Below are 20,148 nucleotides of genomic sequence, written 5' to 3'. Positions count from 1 at the left end.
TCCTGTTGCCCTTCCTGGCTTATCGGCAGAGTGCCTATCGTAGATCCCCCCCCCCCCTTCGAGGCCACTCGAACAGGTCAACCAACTATCACCTATACGCTGCGCCTATGGCTATACACGCAACACACAATAAAGTGATAACAAAGTTGTATGTACCTTACTCCGTTGGGGAAATGAGTTGAACTTCACAACACATTAGAAAAAGAAAAGAATTTTCTCCAACAAACGGGGCTAAAGAAACGGAAAGGCAGACTTTGATTTTGGAACCAGGTGATGTATATAGCGGCCTGGCAGGATGGCCGGCCGGGTAAATGCTGTGGCGGCAGGTGCGCTATTACTGATGGTGACATGGATGGGAATCGGATGGATCACAGGTATGTGAAATTGAGCTGAGTGGACCATTGATGAAGTCTGGAGTTTGAGATGTAGGCAGCGGCGGCGGAACGGATATCTAACTGGGGGGGGGGGGGGGGGGGGTCACCCAAAAAGGGCACTTGTAAAAGGTATGTTCCGTCGGTGCAGCAGCGCATCCAGCATTTTTTTGGGGGCACATCCCTGCTGAAATGGGTTTTTTGGTTTTTTTCACCGGACACTTGGCCTCCGTCAATTCAAACGGGGGGGGGGGGGGGGGTGATACCATCTTCCACAATCGGGGGCACTCTTCAAAACAGGCCATTATTTCAAACTACGCATTATGTGCCCATTTTTTTCAGGGCTTATTGTAAGGGTTTTGGGGCTATCAGAACTCTTTACACCCGATTTGGGAAATGGTTACTGAAAACAAATTTTACGAATTGTTTTGTTTTCATCTCGAGGGGACACATTTATGCTGGAGGGGCCACATTATGCTCGGGCCACATTATGTCCGCAACAGGGGCATTTGGGTAAATCTTGGGGGCAAGGTCCCCCCTACCGGCCCCCCCCCCCCGGCCTCCCGGTTTCGCCACCCCGTGGACGTAGGTCTCTAATTAGTAGGCGTTTCTTGTAAATATTAAAATTGTCGTGTCTACCATGGTATATCATATCATGCTAGTTGTGTAGAATGCATTACGATAATTGGTGACGTATACGTTGAATGCATTCATGTTTGAGCTTGGGTCCCATAATATTGTTTACTATTTTGTGCAAAGGGAAAAAAAGTCCTCTTTACTGGATCTGTTTTGTAGGTCTCGGCTTCACGTAAACAATATTGCGGGCCTTTGCGGCCAATACTAAATCGACAAACCCATCGTAGTTTTTGCGTTTAAAACAACTTTTTTATAAGGGAATAAAATGTGTGCTTGGGAGGTTTTAATCACCTGGAGTCTGGGTACTGATAATTACCCGAGCCGAAGGCGAAGGTAATTATCAGCACCCAGACTCCAAGCGGTCTTAAACAGAGGGCTTAATACTGACCAAGCACATATTTATTCCCGTTCATAAATACCTTTTGGTCAAAAAAAAAATCAAAATTTTTCGGTCAATTCGGATTTAAAGGGCCCATAACAAAGACGGGCTAATACATGATGCTGCCTTCGTATTAACACAACTTTCTGTTTCGACCGAACCTCATTGAACGAATGAAGGTCGTCAGACGGTCAAACCTTACAATCATAGCACGTACTCCTTTATTATTGCCAACAAAGAGCTGGGGTTGACCCCCAAAAAACTTGTATTCTTGTTTGCTGATTGTAGCCCAGGGCTGTTGTACAGGATGGCAAAGAAGTGTCCTCAACAAACTCTGTACATAAGAATCATACGCCATCGCTGTGCATGCGCATGCCGTCGGGTAAAACGGCCGCGCAGTGGCATAAGGGGGGACCCTACTCTCCCTCTCCCTCCCCCTCTCCCTCCCCCAGCGGAGGTATTCGCCCAGCGGAGGTCTTCCCGGTTACCTCCCCCCTCCCTCCCCCTCCATTTGAAACCTTGAGTTGCAATTGCCCTCAGTGCCCCTTGAAAACTTGGTGCAGCTTAACCCCAGTCACGCCGGTGCAGCCCCAATCCCTCGCTTCATTTTGTTCATCATAATATGTATACTCTGAAAAGTATAACTTAAATATAGGTTTTCCTGGACAATTTCGGAAAATGTGCGTTTGAATTTGTAAAACATAAATTCAATTTGGCGGTGATTTTGAGAACGACGTACATCCTGGTTTCATTTTCACAATAACTAGCATTTGATTTCATTTTGCATCATTCAAATGAATGAATGTGCATAACGTTTCATTTAAGGGATTACAAATACGTGATTAGGTTTTCGGTTTGATGTATGCGTTGCCGATTATTACGAATGTGCAATCCAATTCGCAGAAATTCGATTGTCTATTGTGACACAGGCTGAATTTAACATTCTTTTTCATTTGTTACAATTTAAATTCGCATTTTCTGCATTCAATTTAAATAAATTATACAGGCCTATACATGATACAACTTTGATTCATTAATTAATGATTCATTAATTAATCAATGTATGCCTTATTGATCATTAATGTGTTTGTTCTTATATACACAAAGGCCTATGTGAAATGTAGGCAAATGAAATGTGAAAATGATATGAATATGACCAATATGAAATCACTCAAAATAATCTTGTAGCCATATTATTGAGACGGTAAAGGGACACATCACGTGTCATGTTACATGGGATCTGCATGGAGACTTTTTGAATATTCAAAAATTCAATCATTTAATCAACCATTCTTCAAATGTTACTTTAACACATAAATGATTTCCAATGCTTGACCAGGCATACGTTAAATAACACTGCGAGGGAAATCGGCTGCACATTTAGCGAAAAAGATTGATGATAAATTAAAAGGAAAACAGGATTGCGGATGTGCCTTCGTTTTCGCGCTAAAATGAAATGTCAATACACTCAATGCAGTTCACATTCGGGAAATCGTACGCTGATTTTTTTACGACTGAATGCACCTTCACGGAAAAAGAATTATCATTTGTTAAATAGAAACAGTGATTTGGAACGTTCATTCTATTTCGCAGGAAAACGAATGCTTCTTTTACAAATTCGTAAACACATTTTCCGAAATTGTCCGGGAAAACCTATAGTTTATACACCAATAGTTTTTCCCTTTTCATAAATACCTTTTCGGTCAAAAAAATCAAAGCTTTTCGGTCAAAAAAACCCCGATTTTGTTCAACAAGTTCACTTCATGTTTTTTTAAACACCTCTCTAGCTAAAAAATGGAGTGTCCAGCTCGCGAATAAGATGTAAACAACTCCTTTTATGGAAATTGGCGCGCGCGTCGCGCGTACTGCGCGATGTCGGGCAGAATGTGGCAGGATGCACCTGGGGCATTGCGTTAAGAATCTAGGACTATAAAATGCTGAATCACTGGTGGTATTGCGCATGCCTACGTGCGGATTGTGAACGTTCAACCAAGGCACTGGATTTTTAGGTGTCCAAATTTCATATTACACTGGAAAAGCGTTTTAAGACGCACCGTTGGAAAGGCCTTCTTTTCGTTGATTTCTTCAAAATGACAGCTTGCCAAAAGAATAATTTCACATGGAGTTTAGTCCCCTTACTATCTTTCAACCAAATATGTTTTTCAACAATAATTACGTCAGTTACTTTTTGTATAGCTTCAAATGATGGACTAAAGCTTTAATAATTAGGCACAATGCAGTAGACCACTACATGTATCAGCGCTTAATGGTTATAGGCACAATAAGGTAGACAACTGTTTTGTTTTGGTTGTATTATAAAGTTGAGTGAGAAGTATCACCAAATTACGATTATTTATATAGTTGCTCTCGGCGTTGATGCATTACGAGTCGTCGATGACAATCCTTGCTATCGATCATGCGAATCGTCCTTCCCCATGACCTGCGTTTATAACTGGACCGTCACCTGGTATTATGCCATGTCATCACCACAGGTAATTTTCTTTGTGGAAAACAGTGACACTTTTTTCTGATTTGTAACTTCGAGTTAAGACTTTGACTAGGGATAGAATGGAAACGTTATGGAAACGACAGCTCGGCAGCGGACGTGGTAAAGATGACATCCATGTCAGGAATGACAACACTGGCAATGTGATAACGACACCTTAAAATGGATATTTTCGATGATATGAAATATACGACAAGGATGACCATGACACTGACCACGACACTACGACCACAATGATAACGATGACGACGATGACGCCAATGGTGACCACGACAATTGCGTACTTATGGCTTCACTATTAGGACAGTGATAGGGGCAAACTATCTGTCTTTTGACTGAGAAAGACTATGAGGGTTACCATGTCTATGATATTGACCACCATGGATAGCGATTCCAGGGGAGGGGGAGCACTCCCAATAATTGTTGGGCAGGGGACGCCAATGGTGATGCAACCCCCCCCCCCCCACAAAAAAAAATCCCAGTACCTATAGATTTTACCACAATGTACCAATAATTTCTCACCCCGGCCCCCCAATGGTTTTATATAGCTGTAAATTATTGCTTGTTCGCCATTATTATCACAAAAAATTACATTATATTGAAAACGGAATGGGTTTCATGTGCATATTTACATGTACATGTATACAACTATTATGTGCATAATACAGAGCCCCCTGCCCCCCCCCCCCCTTCCCCGTCCATTTCTGCCAAGAAATCGCCACCGCTGTTAACAACGATAACGATAATTGGTATTGATGGATGCAACCCTGCAAATAAATTCCCATAGACACAAATGCTAAATGCCCATACTTCAAAATTCTTTTTAAAATACTCAGAATTCTCACAGCTATTCAAGCTGCACAGAAAAAATGATGATCAACATGTCATCTTTCGTTTTCTTTTTCATTTTTTGTTGGGTTGACCATTGACTTTTCGAGATATTCTCACCCGAAGAAGACGACCCTATTTTCCCCAAAGCGGAAAAGTAGCCATCTAGAAAAACGATCCCTCCACAACATGGCAAAATAGCGCCACTTTCGAGCCCAATAGCATTCAAAATGCTCAGAATTGGAAGCCCCAAATCCGGGCCAGGGTTCATTACCATATCTCTTCAATTCCCCAATCTTACGGCGCTCAGAACTCTCTAATATAGACTATTTTGAGGGAATAACTTTTATTCATGAGCTCGGCGGATGGATTTGGCCTATTTACAGGTGTGCACCCTATTACATCAATAAGGACAATGATATGGGCAAACACTATCTGTATTTTGATTGACCATAGTGCGGTGATTGTCCCACCAACGCGACGGCCTGCAGTAACCCAGGCTGCGTCTCGGTGGACGGGTTTCCGCGAGCAATCAGTGTCGTCAACCAAGCTTTTCCCGGACCCAGTATCCAGGTATTGGAAACTATGAGGAGAGGAGTATGAAAGAACTTCTCAAGAATAAAATACAGGGTGAGTAAAAAAAAGGAAACCCAAATGGCTGGACCAATTTTTTTAATTAAGTTTTGCATGTAGCACTTTTAGAATCTAGGAAATGAAAGCCCAAATAATAAGCTTTCTTTTTGTACAAGAATTATTCAAATCACTCATGTACTTTTTAAGTTACGGAATTTTAAACACAACCACCGTTTTAAAGTTCTGTCCACGTATAAAAAAAGGTAAGTGTCCTTTCAGCAAAACGAAAACAATTCACCTATAGGGACGTATGTGATTTTTTTTCGTTTTGCTGAAAGAACGCATACCTGTTTTTGTGATCCGTGGATCTTTATATATGGACAGAACTTTAAAATGGTGGTTGTGTTTAAAACTCCGTAACTTAAAAAGTGATTTGAAAAATTCTTATACTAAAAGCAAGCTTATTAATTGGGCTTTCATATCCTAGATTTTGAAAGTGCTAAATGCAGAACTTTATTAAGAAAATGGTCCTGCCATTTGGGTTTTTTTTGTTTTGTTTTTACTCACCCTGTTTACCATTATTACACCGACATCAAATAACATGAGTCTGATATTTTTGAAATCGTGCATTCGGTTTGATTTGAAACCGCAGTAGATTCAGAATGGCAATAGACCATTATCATGTTGCGGCAATCTTGATTTTTCCCATTCAGATCAACGTAACCAAAGCGAGGCAGGAAGGAAACCAAAGTCTGGTTCGATCCTTTTTGCACAAAAACACTATCATTCAGTGCTGTTATTGGATACAGGGAACATGACTGAAATGGTGGCAGCATGATAAAGGTTTAGACCATTATCATGTTGCAGTCATCCTGATTTTTTCCCATTCAAATCAACGTAACCAAAGCGAGGCTGGAAGGAAAAATAGTCTGGTTCCTTTTTGCACGAAAAAAGTTATCATTCAGTTATGTTATTGGATACAGGGAACATGACTGAAATGGTGGCAGTATGATAAAGGTATATTCACTGGGAGTCCTTTCATGCCTATGTCCTTCACAATGGACTGTATTGTTGGCCCATTCATCGGCTTTAAGGGTAATCCAATTTCAAACCTGTGGGCAAGTTTAATCAACAAAAGATGATCAGTCGGTCAGTAAGTTGGACAGTGAGTCAGTATGGTACAAAGAGTGCTTTTATACTGTGGAAAAACAAAGAAAACCAGGTACGTTTTGTGCAAACGACAATATTTATTCTTGCCGGTATCAGATTGTTTCATTCGTTTGTTCAGAATGGACGAGTTGTTATCGTCATCAACACGCTTATTTTGGCAACGAATGAAAAAGAACAGGTCCTCTTTTCTTATTGGCATACAATGAAATCGGGGTCTACCCGATGTTCCCCAATACCTATGTTCCCAAAATCCTTATGGTTAGGGTAAGGGATAGATGGTTAGGATTGGGGAACATAGGTATTGGGACGATAGGTAGGCCTATGCACCCATGAAATATCGGTTAAGACTCTATTTTAAAATAGTTTCAGTATTTGTTTCCTGCCTTCAAGTCCATCTGTCTGTAATATTCCATGTTTTGCATCTTCGGTTTATAATGATTTCTTTTCTCAAGATTTGTACTGGAGACGAGGTAGTGATCAACGTGGACAACCAAATGACCAACAATGAGGGCGTGACCATCCACTGGCACGGCCTCTTCCAGCGGAACGGCAGCCAGTTCATGGACGGCCTGCCTATGGTGTCACAGTGCCCCATACCCTCCCCAGGAAAGTTCCAGTACAGGTGTGTGGATGCCCATCTGGAGTTTTTTCCGTCAATCAGAAACGCTAATAACGGACTCCCCTTGTACAGCATCTCCTGAACTGAAACTTTAACATATCAATTGTTATATATGCGTACTAATAGGATTTTGTGCTCAGTTATTGCTTCAAACAGAAATAAACATGCCAAATTTGCACTTACTTGTATTTAATGATCATTATGTGCCTTGAAGCTCCCTGTGCATGACTCCTTCCACAGGTTTAGGCCGTTCGAGTCCGGTACTAACTGGTACCACGCCCACACGGGTCTGCAGCGCGGTGACGGCGTGGCCGGGCCGTTCATCATCAGAGAGTCAAGACGAACTGATCCCAACGCGGGTCTGTATGACGAGGACAGAGCAGAGGACGTCATATTCCTGAATGACTGGCACCACGATACCATGGTATCCAACTACCAGAAGCATAACATCGGCAAGGTTCGCGTAGGCGTCGATTCCATTTTGATTAACGGTAAGCAAATTTGTATTCAGGGGCGTATCCTGAGTAAACCAACCCGCCCACCCACCCACCCACCCGCCCACCCAGGTAACATTCCCAAATGGGGCCCATAATAATGCCAAATATCTAGGCACACACATTATGAGCATGCCCATATTGGAGCCTGTATGGGGCCCATACATATGTGATTGCCCACATTTAACCAATGTGGGGCCCATATGCAAAATGACCCAGCCCCAACCTCGTCCCCAGTGCTTACTTTATTTCCAACCGCGTTTCCAATAGTAAACCCTGGATAGGAAACTTTCTTCCTGTATCCTGATTGGATACCGCAATTGGCTAGTAATGGATTTTTATCGTGTACTTGGTGCTATTATTCACAACGTGCAGTACGTGTTTTCGCGATCATTCGTCCACGCCTTCTCGAAAATACTAATATCCTTTCCAATTTGCTCATATTAATATGAAATATGATACTGTATGTTGTCTTGATAAGATCGTAACAGTTTGATTTAAAACAATCGTGTTTTCGTAACTCACGCCGTGCTCGCGCTGCTACGAATTGACTCTGTTTTTACCCCAGACACCGCATACATAAACAAACGCTAATGTGTAACGCATATCCAGGCACCAGACTGTTCCTCATTTGGCACCAGACTGTTCCTCATTTGCATACGTGTGCAAAAATCTTGCACATGCAAATGATCCAATACCAGGGTGAGAGAGCAGGTAGTGGTGGGCGCATACTGCTCCACACCCTGGGGACGAGGTTGACCCAGCCCATATTCAGCCCTTGTTACAAAATCCTGTGTGGGTCCCAGATGGTCCCCAGGTGGGCTATGTGGGCAAACCTAGCCTTTAGTCAAGTCCCACGCGCTTACCCGGACACGTGACGCACCCGGATGCTGACACGTACAAAGACTAGCACGAGCGGCGAAGCCGCGAGGGCCTTTACCATCTCGTGGAAAACGCTTATGTTTTTCTTTACATTTGTCTACCGATTTGGTAGACATGCATAATGCATTATCCGTTGTGAATTGACCAATGAAAATGCAGAATTACTAAAGTAAATCAGCCGTCGTCTGGCGCCAGACAGCACGCGCGCCATGGCGCGGGTGCTGTTGCTGGTAACCGTAAACCACCGTTAGATGATTGGTTTATATTGCTTGATTTATATTACGTGAATAAATGAATAAGTGATTAGTTCCACGAGATAGTAAAGGCCCTCGCGGCTTCGCCGCTCGTGCTAGTCTTTTCACGTGCCAGCATCCGGGGTGCGTTACGTGTCCGGATGGTCCGGGTATAGGCGCGTGGGACTTGACTAAAGGCTAGGGCAAACCCAGATGAGCGCACATATGGGCCGGCAGCGAGACAGCGCGCGCACGACGAGACGGGGAGGAAGGGCGCGACGAGACAAACAAAGAGTTTAGCGACGAGCGAGAGGAGACCTACGCTGTAAAATATGCTCTAGATTACATGAAATGTACCAGACCCCTCTAGCAGGGCGGGCGGGCGGGCACGCGTCCGGCATGGGCGTCAATCGGTGGAAGACGGGGGGGGGGGGAGGGGGGAGGGGAGAGACATGTCGTTCCCCCCACTTTTTTCGTCTCCGAATGGTTATTGTAGCCTTTGATTTTATAGCTCAGGATAGCGGATTCAATGACTCCAAACTCGAAAATGATGTTTAAATGATGCTCTTTTGGTTAAAAAATTGGTTAAAGTGGTCAGATATTACCTGAGATCGCACCACAGAGCATCTATAAGAATCCAAAAGCGGGCACCAGACCCCACCCGTAAGGGCTTCGCGCTACGCGCTTATCATTGCATAATCACATGATGTCCCCCTCCCCCTTGGCCTTCGGCGTAGGCGCCACAACTTGCCTTCACTGTTTGCTGCTTGGTACATTTCACGCCCCCCAATTCGGAAAATCCTGAATCCGCCCCTGGTATTATTATATATTTGGGACAAAAGTCATAATAGGCCTAATACGTACATGCTATCATTATGTCAAGTAAAAGAAGTTCGGGAATGTATACTTGTAATGTTGTGGACGAAACTATCGGATTCCGTCTTGCGACTTTAGCAGAACTACTGCAATTCACGATATGCTTCACTGGCTGACCAAGACAATTAAATCAACTTTTACTCTAAAACTGAGAAATAGCGTTAAATTAATCAAGGTGCACAAAATAACCAAACAAACAAAAAACAGTAAAACTTTTTTGTCTTCAAATTGGGGTTACTTCAGTGATGAATCATGGAAACGATTAATGTTCAAACTTACGTTGTTGAAGTTGATTTTTAATGTTCAAACTTAACGTTGTTGAAGTTGATTTTTTGTTTGTTTGTTTGTTTACACGATTGTGCCAACAGGTAAAGGCATTCCGTTGAGTGGATCTCCTCCCTTCGTTCCTATAGAGGTGTTCAATGTGCGGAGTGGGACCAGATACAGATTTCGGGTGATCAACGGCGCCAACCTTTTCTGCAATCTGCAATTCTCGGTCCAAAGTGAGTGTTCGACTTTCCCTTAAAGGCTGTGTCTACTGTATAGCAGACAACCGGTGTCGTCATGCCCACAAGCAACCGTCTGACAAGCCTTACATTTAAGCATCTTTTGGATGTATCTTTGGCCAATATTAAACGGTATATTAATCGTCAGCGTTTTCACGAAGGGACGAATCGGCCACGGGTGTTGAACAGTGGTTTTGAGAAAAACGGGTTTTCAGTTGGTCACTTTTTGAAATGAAGATTTCGCCTATTTTTGGAGCACTTGCCGACCAGTCTAACATTGCTACAGTTGCGATAAGACAAAACAGTTACACACCATTTTCGAGGGCTATATTGGAATTTCTAGATGGTCAACATCAACTTTTCTTCGTTGGATGGATGAAGACATTGAACATCAACATTTATATGCATACCGTAAGTTTAGCAAAATCTTCATTTTTTTCGTATAAATTTTTGGCGGCTGAACTCGCTTACGTCGTACATGGAGCTATAAAAAAATATATCAAAAAATTACGTCATCGTCGTCATTCGTGACGTAATTGACGTCATCGTCGCTTGATCTAGCGGCGTATGTAAAATCTAGCAACGAAAACCGGGAGAATAAAACAGCCTATCGACGACGTTTTTCTGTTTGCCATGGAGATAAACTTATATTTCATTCAGACGTTTAAATTGTGCTATGTAGCTGGTTATGCCTGGCCCAAAAATTGAGACAAATGTTTGTGTTCTTCAGGTCACCAATTGTTGGTTATCACTGGGGACGGGTCCGCTCTGGAACCTCAGGCGGTCGACTACTTCAGGATCAACGGCGGCGAGCGGTACGACTTCGTGCTGAACGCAAACCAGAACATCGGAAACTACGAGGTGCGGGTGGTGGGACTGGGTTCGTGCGCCTCAGCGAGTGGTGACACGGGGAGACAGGTCGCCAGCCTCCACTATGAGACGGCCTGGCCTGCGCCGATGCCTCCCAGCCTGCCAAATATCACAGAGGAGGGCACGCCGGACATCTGGTGGAAGACTTTCCCTAACAAGTCGTTGGCTGAAGTGGACCACAACATCAATTCCGGTAGGTATATCGATTCACGATACAATGTAAAGGTAAACATTGTTATTTAATGTCACTGAACTCGAAGTAGGCTGAAGATATTACGTCAAATTGAGTTTTAAAAAATCTTTACAATCAGTGAGGTTTAGGAACTCAGTATTTCTTATTCGATCTTTTTCCCAGTGGATAGTATCGAAAGTTAGCTCACCAGTAAAATTCGGTCTGGATTGACTTTGTTTTTACAATTTCACAGTCTGTGGCGGATTTACGGAGGATTATAGGGGGTCACACCTCAGGCTCCTTGGGCTGCAAAAGAAAGACGGAAAAATCATGCAGGAAAAATAGCTACCTCGTGGGTGCTCGACTCTGTATCTCTCGGATTAAGCACCCTCCCGTGGAAAATGATCCGTCGTTCCACGCCAGTGCCTTCCGACCTGACAAAGCGTCAAGCACTGGAGTCAGAAAATTTATCTCGCCTTCAAAAAACTGCAATACGGATAGTTCTTCGGAGACAGTCCAACAAAGGGTTCTTCTCCACATTCTTCCTAACTCCGAAGAAGAAACCCGGAGAGTGGCGTCCCATCCTGAATCTTCGCCCACTCAACAAGTTTTTTCGACCGAAGCGATTCAGGATGGAAACACTCCGCGCAGTGTTGGATTCCCTACCAATACATTCATGGGCTGCGACCTCAGACCTAAAGGACGCCTGTCTCCACGTGCTCATCCAGGACAGTCATTCAATGTTCCTCCGGTTCCTATTTGCGGGAGTAACCTACGAATTCATCGTTCCCCATTCGGACTTTCAACTGCAACGCAGCAGGGGTTTTTACGAGGTTGGCGAAGGTTGTGGCAGCCATCCTCAGACAAAGGAGAATTCGGATCTTTGTTTATCTGGACGACTGGTTGATTGTGGGCGAGTCCGAAAGTAAAACACGTCTAGCATGCAGTAAACACCACAAGGGGGATTGCAGTCAGTCTGGGCTTTCTAATCAACAAAGAAAAGTCACATCCAAAACCATTAATTGTCGGAATCTTTCTGGGGTCGGAGTTGGATATATCCTGCGGCATAGCCTTTCCCATTAAAGAACGACTGGGGAACCTGTGGTGGAATGCGCAGTTCTACTGAGGTTAGCCGACACGGAGTGGCATATCCAGCTTTTGATGTGGGGAGGGGGGGGGGGGTGGCAAAATCAAAAGTCTTAGTGTATTTTTTTAATCCTCTAGGGGGGGGGCAACTTGTCCCCTCTGCCCCCCCCCCCCCCCCCCCCCCCCCATTCGTGGCAGTCCACGAATCGGACATGCAGCATACAGCATTATCTTAAATCGTGCAGAAGTGAAGCTGCTGATTCCTGCTCAGCACCTCTATCTGCAATTGGGGACTTGTTGATGGTCTCTGTTCGCAAGATATGTCCTTGGCAACTATTAGGGGTTTTTGTTCGGCAATTGCTACAATCCGTAATAAGGGATTTCGGATGGATCAACAGTGTCGACTAATGATGCCCCATCTCAACTTCTTCAGGGCATGTTTATCGAGCGGCCCCCGCAACGCCGTCTGGTGCCCTTTTGGGATCTGGGTAAGGTCCTGCAAGTATTAGCTCAGCATCCATTTGAGCCTCTTGCCGGTGCTTCCCGGATGGACCTGACTGTGAAGACGGTTCTTGTAGCTGTAGCCACAGCCAGAAGGCGAAGTGAGCTCCATGCACTTACAATTGCTGATGGACACATCAGGTGGAAGCCGCATGGGGTCCGACTAATACCTAGCCAAAAACCAGTCGGCCTCGTTTCCTCTCCCCCCCCCCCCCCCCGAACATCTTTGTCCCGCAGATAAAGACAGTCTCGGCGGTTATGGAAGACAAGTTCTGGTGCCCTGTTCGGGCTCTTAAATTGTATCTTGCACGCACTAAAACTCTCAGATGTTATTTCCCAGTTGTTAAAACAACATCTCCTCACATATCAGCCACCCGGGATACCATTTCTCGTTGGGTGGTTAGGGCCATTCAAACAGCAACTGGCTCTGCGCATGCCCATGAAACTGGGACAACTACGATGTCGTGCGCCTTTCTCAAAGGGGTTCCCATGCACGAAATATTGCAAGCAATGGCAAGGGAGACGACTTCCACCTTTCTCTCATGCTACTTCAAAGATGTCTTGCAGACTGAGGGGCACATTGGCCGTGTATTCATCACAGCTTCGATGCCCTTAACTCTCACGAGAAAGACAATTATGGGGTGGATCCGACCGGCGATGGTAGACGCCGGAGTGATGGGACGACACCAGACTGTAACCTCTTGGCGGCGACTTGCATAACAGCTCATGTCCCTGTTGGGGTACGCGATGGGTCAATACATTAGGCAGTTGTTTTCACTGCTATTCGAGGTTCCTATGGAATCCTCGCCAATACCCTCCTCCTTTTCATGAATCTGCGCAAATGTAGAATTAGCAGGTAAGAGAGGGCCCAAAGTGGACTACCCCAAATCTGAGGTGATTTGGTAGTCCAGGAGGACTACTTACCTGCTAATTTTACCTCCCTCCTGCCCCACGTGGGCTTGGTATTTTTGGTTGGGAATTTTTGTGTCCTCGCTTTCAGAACAGACGATATGCCGCTTGGCATCATGGGTACTATGTATGGGCCCAGAGGGTGCTGTGGTAGACGTAAAATCTAGCGAATAAAGTCTATACGGCCTATAAGGAATAATGCAAATGTAAGAATTAGGAGTCAGTGTCGGCCCCTCGTGGACTACCAAATCACCTCAGATTTGGGGTAATTAGTCGATGAGATAGGTACAAACAGGAAACGGCTGGCCCTCTGGGACCTGCAGAATAATCAGCAACAAAATCATTGTCAACATTGTTAATCATCTGACCGAGTTCCCGTATTAATTCTCCAGGACGGAGGTACAGGACCACAGGCGGAGCCCCCGATGTCCAGCACTACATCGAGACAAGTTTTGGCACCAGGGAGAGCCCCATACCCAACCAGGGAACCCACTCCTTCCCCCAGCTCAACAACATCTCCTACTTCTTCCCTACCTCACCCATCATGTCTCAATTTGACGACCTTCCGATGAGCTTGTTCTGCAACGCCAGCAGCTTCCAGACGGGCGAGTGCGAGGGGCTGACGCAGTGCGCATGCGTGCACACCATTCAAGTTGAACTTAACGCGGTAAGGGCTCGATATAGTCCGGTCAGTTATAACAAAACAGGGCCCAGACCTAAAACTAAGTTGCAATAGAATTTATTTTAACACTGTCACGCGAAGGAAGTATCACTATTTGACATACTAAAAATCTAATTTCATCCAAGGAGTGGAAAAGTGATTTGTATTTACTTTTTCGTGACTAATTTTTCTTCATACGTAACTTCGTACGAAGGACACCATGTTTTCCGTTATACTCATCAGAAAATCTGTTTCTTATAAGCCTCAGAAATTATTGTCTTGTGATCAAAGCAGCTTAATAAAAAAGGGGAAATAGCTACCGAACCTGAAATTAAAGTCATGATTTGACTTTTGCTTCCTCACAGTTAGTGGAGATCGTTCTGGTGAATCCGGATTCGTCCTATCATGTCCTGCATCCGATGCACCTTCATGGTCTTCAGTTTCAAGTAGTGGCTATGGAACTTATGTCAGGCGCAACTGTGCAATCTGTCATGCAGCTCGATCAGAACGGTACGTAGAATAAGGCTCGTATAATGACCCAAATCGACGGCGAGATGCCGTGGTTCGAACCCCGCGTGAATCGCAGTGATTTTATTTTCTCCTCTAAGGATATCAAGGGGCAGGAAACGGTTTTAGTTATTGGTATAAGACTGAATTTAGATGATGTTCCCTGGTCATATGATGACGTCAAGCTGGTTTATGGTAAGCCGCGGCGGTACGGGGCGCTATCAACAAGATGAATCAATTAAGTCTTGGGAACTTTGGCACCTGGACCCGATAAATTCCCAGCATGCATTTCGCTATATCCTGTCTCATGTTCCCTTTACCACCGCTGCAGGTTGGATGCTGTCCCAATGGACTGCTAGTATTAGTGGAACGTATCAAAATCCATGTGGCAGCCAAAACTACCTTAATTGCCATCTTGGTCCAATAATCTACAGGGCGAGTCAAAAAAATAGTGGAACCCCAAAACAAAGAAATATATTTCATATAACAAAACTAAGTAGCATTCAAATTAATTATGGTTTTGAAGCCCATTTATTAAACTACTTTTCAGTGAGAAAATTATTTCAATTGATCTCTCATACACGTTAAAATATGATCACTATTTAAACGAAGTAACCCTAAAATCAGTTTCGTCCAAAAAAGCAATTTATTGTGTGTTCTGACTGTTTGGAACAACAAAGAAAATGACACAGATTACTTGTTTCAACAACGTAGAACAATATCTTTATTAAGCTAACAATAGGACGTATAAAATCCCTTTTTAAAAATGGGCATTCAAAAGGACTTTGTTGAATGTTTTTAACTTTTAAACTGAGGTTATATCGCTGGTGACGTTTGAAGACAATTGTATCGACAATTCTTGAAATCGCATTTTTGGACGAAACATATTTGAGGGTCATTTCGTTTAAATGGTGATGTAATTTGAACGGATAGAACAATTGAAGTGTATTTTTTCATCTAAAAGTTGTTTATTAAATTGGCTTACCAGTCATAATTTTTTTTTTTTGGTGCTACATATTTTTTTAAAAGAATATATTTCTTTGTTTTTATTTTGTACTCGCCCTGTATTATCAAATTGAGTAGCTAACTAAAGTGCAGTAAAAAGCATTTACTTCTTTTCCCTTATGTTCTTACTGCAGGTGAAATTAACCGTAATCTGAATGGACCGTTCAAAGACGTCGTGGTGGTACCCGACGGGGGCTATACCATCTTCAGGTTCCGGGCCTGGAACCCGGGATGGTGGATCTTCCATTGTCACATCGAGTTCCATCTCGAGGTAATTAAAACACCAAACACTTTGTAATACAAAGCCATATACGTAGGACTAACCATTGCATCGTGACTTTTTGCGTGTTTCCTGGCTACATGGCATAGGGCCTACGTGGGTGCATGGTGGCTCATTCAGAGATCGCCAACATAGTGGCTATGGTCGTCGCGAGGGGGAGGGGGAGGGAGAAAAAAGAACCAAAAAAATAAAAATAAAAATGAAAAAGAGGTGCGAATCCATATTGCTGCGAATTTGATGGGGGGGGGGGGGGTAGAGCAAATGTTCCCCTGCCCACGCTCGGAAAATGATAAATTGAGAAAATGTCGAAAAAGTTAAGAAATTTCGGGGGAAAATGTGCTTTGCCCCCACCCCCCCCCCCCCCGGAAACAATCCTGGCGACGCCCATGATAGATTCCTGGATAGCTCAGTTGGTAGAGTACCCGCAGGAACTGTGTTATGGAGGTCGCAGGTTCAATCCCGTTCCAGTAATTTGTATACTTGGCCCCTAATTGTTTTCTTTATTCAGGATGGTATGGCACTCTTGTTCTGGATGGGCAACTCTGCGGACTTCCAGCACATTCCCGCGGGCTTCCCCAAGTGTGGTGTCTTCCCACCAGCTACCGACCGAGCCACGCCAACTGACCCAGCCACGCCAACTGACCCAGCCACGGTCACTCCTGATCCCCCGCTTGAGTTTCCCCGGGCAGACGAGCAGCAAAAACTGGACACCTATCACCTGGCCTGGATCATTCCCTTGACGTTCCTGATAGCCGTGGCGGTAGGGTTCCTCCTGGGCTGCTTGTGCCGCCGTCACGCCTATCCCGTCTCCGCAGATCAGGGACCAGGGACGGTCGAATTCTCGGCACAGATCAGAGTGGTGCCGTTCACGTGCAGACGGCCGCGGTGTCGACTTGAATATTTTCTACTCAAGTTGTTTTCGGATCGATCGGTTGACCGGAAAAGTTAAAAATCTTTCCTCTATTTAAAATTATCGTTCTCAGTATAGGCAATGAATTACAGAGATTTTATGTTTAGTAGTACTGTATATTTTAAAGTCAACAGGAGTATTTTTAGCGTTAAGATATCTTTTTCGTAATAACGTATTATTGTTATTTGCGTAGGTTCTTTTCTTACGGCATATTGTAAAATGCCATGAAACTGTTGGGCCCTTTTTTTTTTTTAGAAAAGATATTAGGCCTGAAATCCTTTAAATCGACAGAGTACCACCCCTGGCCCTGGACAACTGGGACGCTAGAACTCCTTTCATTTCTTCGAATGTTGACTTTGGTAGGTCGGTAGGCACAAAAAATATTATTGCAATCTCATTATATGCCCAACATTATGTGAAATAGACGAAAACGCTATTTAAATCTGCCTCTTCCGTAGCCTCCAAAGTCTTTCTTGAATTCTAGTGCGCAAACTTAAAAGAACAAAGTTAATAAGGGGCGGTGCGTACTGCAGATGAAATCTCAATCCATGTGTCCATAAAGTGTTAATAGCGCCCTCATTTGATCGTAACCTCCACCACAGCGTGAGCGCGCGGTTTTGGCAATATCAGCTGGATACACATGGTCACGATGTACTGGAATGGAAGTTGGAACTTGAGTTGAACGTAAGTTCTGTTTTGCTGGATATTACTGATATCATTATAACGATGCCTTGATTATGGCATAATTATATGAAGCCGAAATTCTGCTGATCGGGCAAAGGATCTGGCGTCAGAGGATGTGAGAGATCATTATTCTACTGAAGTACTAGCAACTTCAACAACGGCGATTTGCACTGCGTAAAGTAACGTGAGTATTGAGTATGCTGAGTAAACAGTAGTACTGTCGAGCGCAATTTGAGTCCCCCGCGCAAGTTTAAACCTGCGTGCACGCAAGTTTAAACTTGCGCGCGCATTAATTTCCTTGACCTTGCTACAAATTGCGCGCGCAAGTTTAAACTTGCGCACTGCATAGATTTTCCCGGCCACGCATACAAAGCCGCTAAACTATTTTTTTTCCCGGGTATACTCATGCAGATATGTAACATTATTTTTAAAGCAGATTTTTTTCTCCGATTTAATAGTATCGCTGAGCTTCGGGAGACGATGCCTTTTTTAAAAACATTTCATTAATATGCTAATGATGTTGACTGTGTGGAAATAGGAGAGATACGGAGTGGTAATGCGAACAATTTATGCACTTTGCATATGTGTATTATTGTTTATGGCTCATTAAAATGTTTGTTTAATGAACAACATATTTATTCATTAAGTCGAATTAATTAATTAAATAAATTAATTAATTAAATCATTTGCAAATTCATTAAGTTTTTTAAATAATTGCTGTTTTATATGCATAGCGTTTTTAAGTTGTAAACATTAATATGAATTATTGAGCCTGCAATAACATAATTGTTAAAGTAATAAATTTAATTAATTAATTAAATTAGTAATGCGTTCATTAATTTTGGTTTCAAATTATGCATTTTTGAAGTGTACACAGCGCTCGAAATGTTATGCAAGTATATCTAAAAACAAATTATTGCACCGTCCAATTTATTAATTGTTAAATTACTTAGTATTTTTTAAAGATTAAGTACTTTTTTAATTGTAAAATACATTTGATGTAATTTAAAGCATTTTAAAAATAATGTAAATGATTACTATAACGTCAAAACTTGAACAATTGAAGGGATCATAATCATTCATTTTATGTTAACAGCGGGTTACACCTAGGAAATTATGATTTATTTACATTCAAGAATATAAATAAATAAGGTTTACAAAGCAAAAAACTTAAAGCTGGTCTCCATTGTTGAACAAGTTCAGTACACTTTCCAAGCAATCGCCGCTAGTGTGCTTAAAGGGAATACAACATTTGCAAACATCGAAAAATAGAACTACCAAGCTTTAACGAAATACCTTACTTGGATGTTGGTAAATGACAGTCTTAAGCATCCTGTAAAGTTATGGCGCCTTGTGTGAAGTCATTTTCAAGAAAATGGTATTTTTGTATACATTTCCAACGGTGGTCGGCTGACCACCGTTGGAAAAACCTAACTATTTTTCAACTTCTGCTCTAAATTTACTATTTTTTCAGTCCAAATTTGTTTGCTATTGGTTACATGTTCATGAACCGGTGCTGGCCAGCTAAACTGGTTCCCTTATCTTACAATTTTCAGGCATCTATAAATTGATCTATTTTATCTTTAGTGGAGTCAGGGAACCAGACTTCCTAAACATTTTTGTTTTTCTTGGTTTTTCCAGCATTTGCGAACACAAAACTTCAAACATGTCAGTTAAACAATATTTAATGTATTAATACTAACCCCTCAAATAGTTCATTTCTGAAAATTACAGCAAAAGCCAATGATGTACATTCCCTTTAAGTTGATTGCTTGCCCGGTCCCCTCCCCAGCCCCGCCCCCACGTACCCTTAAACAACTTCTCTGATATTGATAAGGCCAAAAAAAAAGTCTCCGGTTTCTGGTATGCGCGTGCATCGCCGAAGCCATGCGCGTCGGCAAAATGAAACTTTTTTTTTTTTAATGAAAAACATGTTTTTAGATGGGTAATGATCGAGAATAAGCTTTATGCGGCCTCTCTGGACTCCCATTATATTTGCACGAAGTTTAGTCGGGCACCATTTGCAGTCATCAGCTGACATTTGAAGCAAAAAAAAAAAAAAAACAGGTCAAAAAAAAAAAAAGCTGCGTCGCCGCACCACTTTTTGGGCAAGCTCCATACCAGAAACCGGAGACTTAATTTTTTTGGCCTAAGCACTGCACTGCTAAATCTCAATGTTTCTTTTCATAGACGCTATTTGAATTTCCCTTTTTATTTATTTCTTTGTTCATTCATTTATTCCATTGTTTCTCCATGTAGGCCTACTCGTGTTTTGAAAAAAAAAATTCTTCATCAATGAAAATCCCGCCTGCAAAAGAAGGTTGCGATCGCCTTTGCGCAAGTTTAAACTTGGGTACGGTACAAGCGAAATGATGCATACAAGTGCAAGTACCATACCCCCCGCGGCACGCTCCGAGCGAACCGAAAATCATCGTTCGATCATATCTGTGTGCACGTTTCAAGTGTCAGGTTGGCTCAGTGCGGAAAGGG

The 20,148-nt window shown here is 43.0% G+C and overlaps 1 protein-coding gene across 2 annotated transcripts; it reads left to right on the top strand.

Moving 5' to 3' along the window:
- The first annotated feature begins 141 nt into the window (after positions 1 to 141).
- On the top strand, positions 142 to 17,909 carry LOC119730583 (laccase-2-like). 2 transcript variants are annotated; one of them, XM_038203562.1, is made up of 11 exons: positions 142 to 374; positions 3,748 to 3,878; positions 5,177 to 5,293; positions 6,916 to 7,085; positions 7,323 to 7,573; positions 9,936 to 10,070; positions 10,804 to 11,136; positions 14,004 to 14,278; positions 14,638 to 14,782; positions 15,919 to 16,055; positions 16,573 to 17,909. In XM_038203562.1, the coding sequence occupies exons 1-11, from the start codon at positions 296 to 298 to the stop codon at positions 17,011 to 17,013; spliced, it is 2,214 nt and encodes a 737-aa protein (XP_038059490.1). In that variant the 5' UTR covers positions 142 to 295; the 3' UTR covers positions 17,014 to 17,909. The 2 variants fall into 2 exon arrangements, with proteins under 2 accessions (XP_038059490.1, XP_038059491.1); XM_038203563.1 differs by lacking the exons at positions 142 to 374; positions 3,748 to 3,878 and having other exon boundaries at positions 5,263 to 5,350.
- The last annotated feature ends 2,239 nt before the right edge of the window (positions 17,910 to 20,148 follow it).

Source organism: Patiria miniata, unplaced genomic scaffold (assembly GCF_015706575.1).
Source record: "Patiria miniata isolate m_02_andy unplaced genomic scaffold, ASM1570657v1 HiC_scaffold_22, whole genome shotgun sequence".
Classification (NCBI taxonomy): domain Eukaryota; kingdom Metazoa; phylum Echinodermata; class Asteroidea; order Valvatida; family Asterinidae; genus Patiria; species Patiria miniata.
The sequence above is the reverse complement of the archived record's forward strand: the minus strand, read 5'-3'. Positions and strand labels throughout refer to the sequence as shown.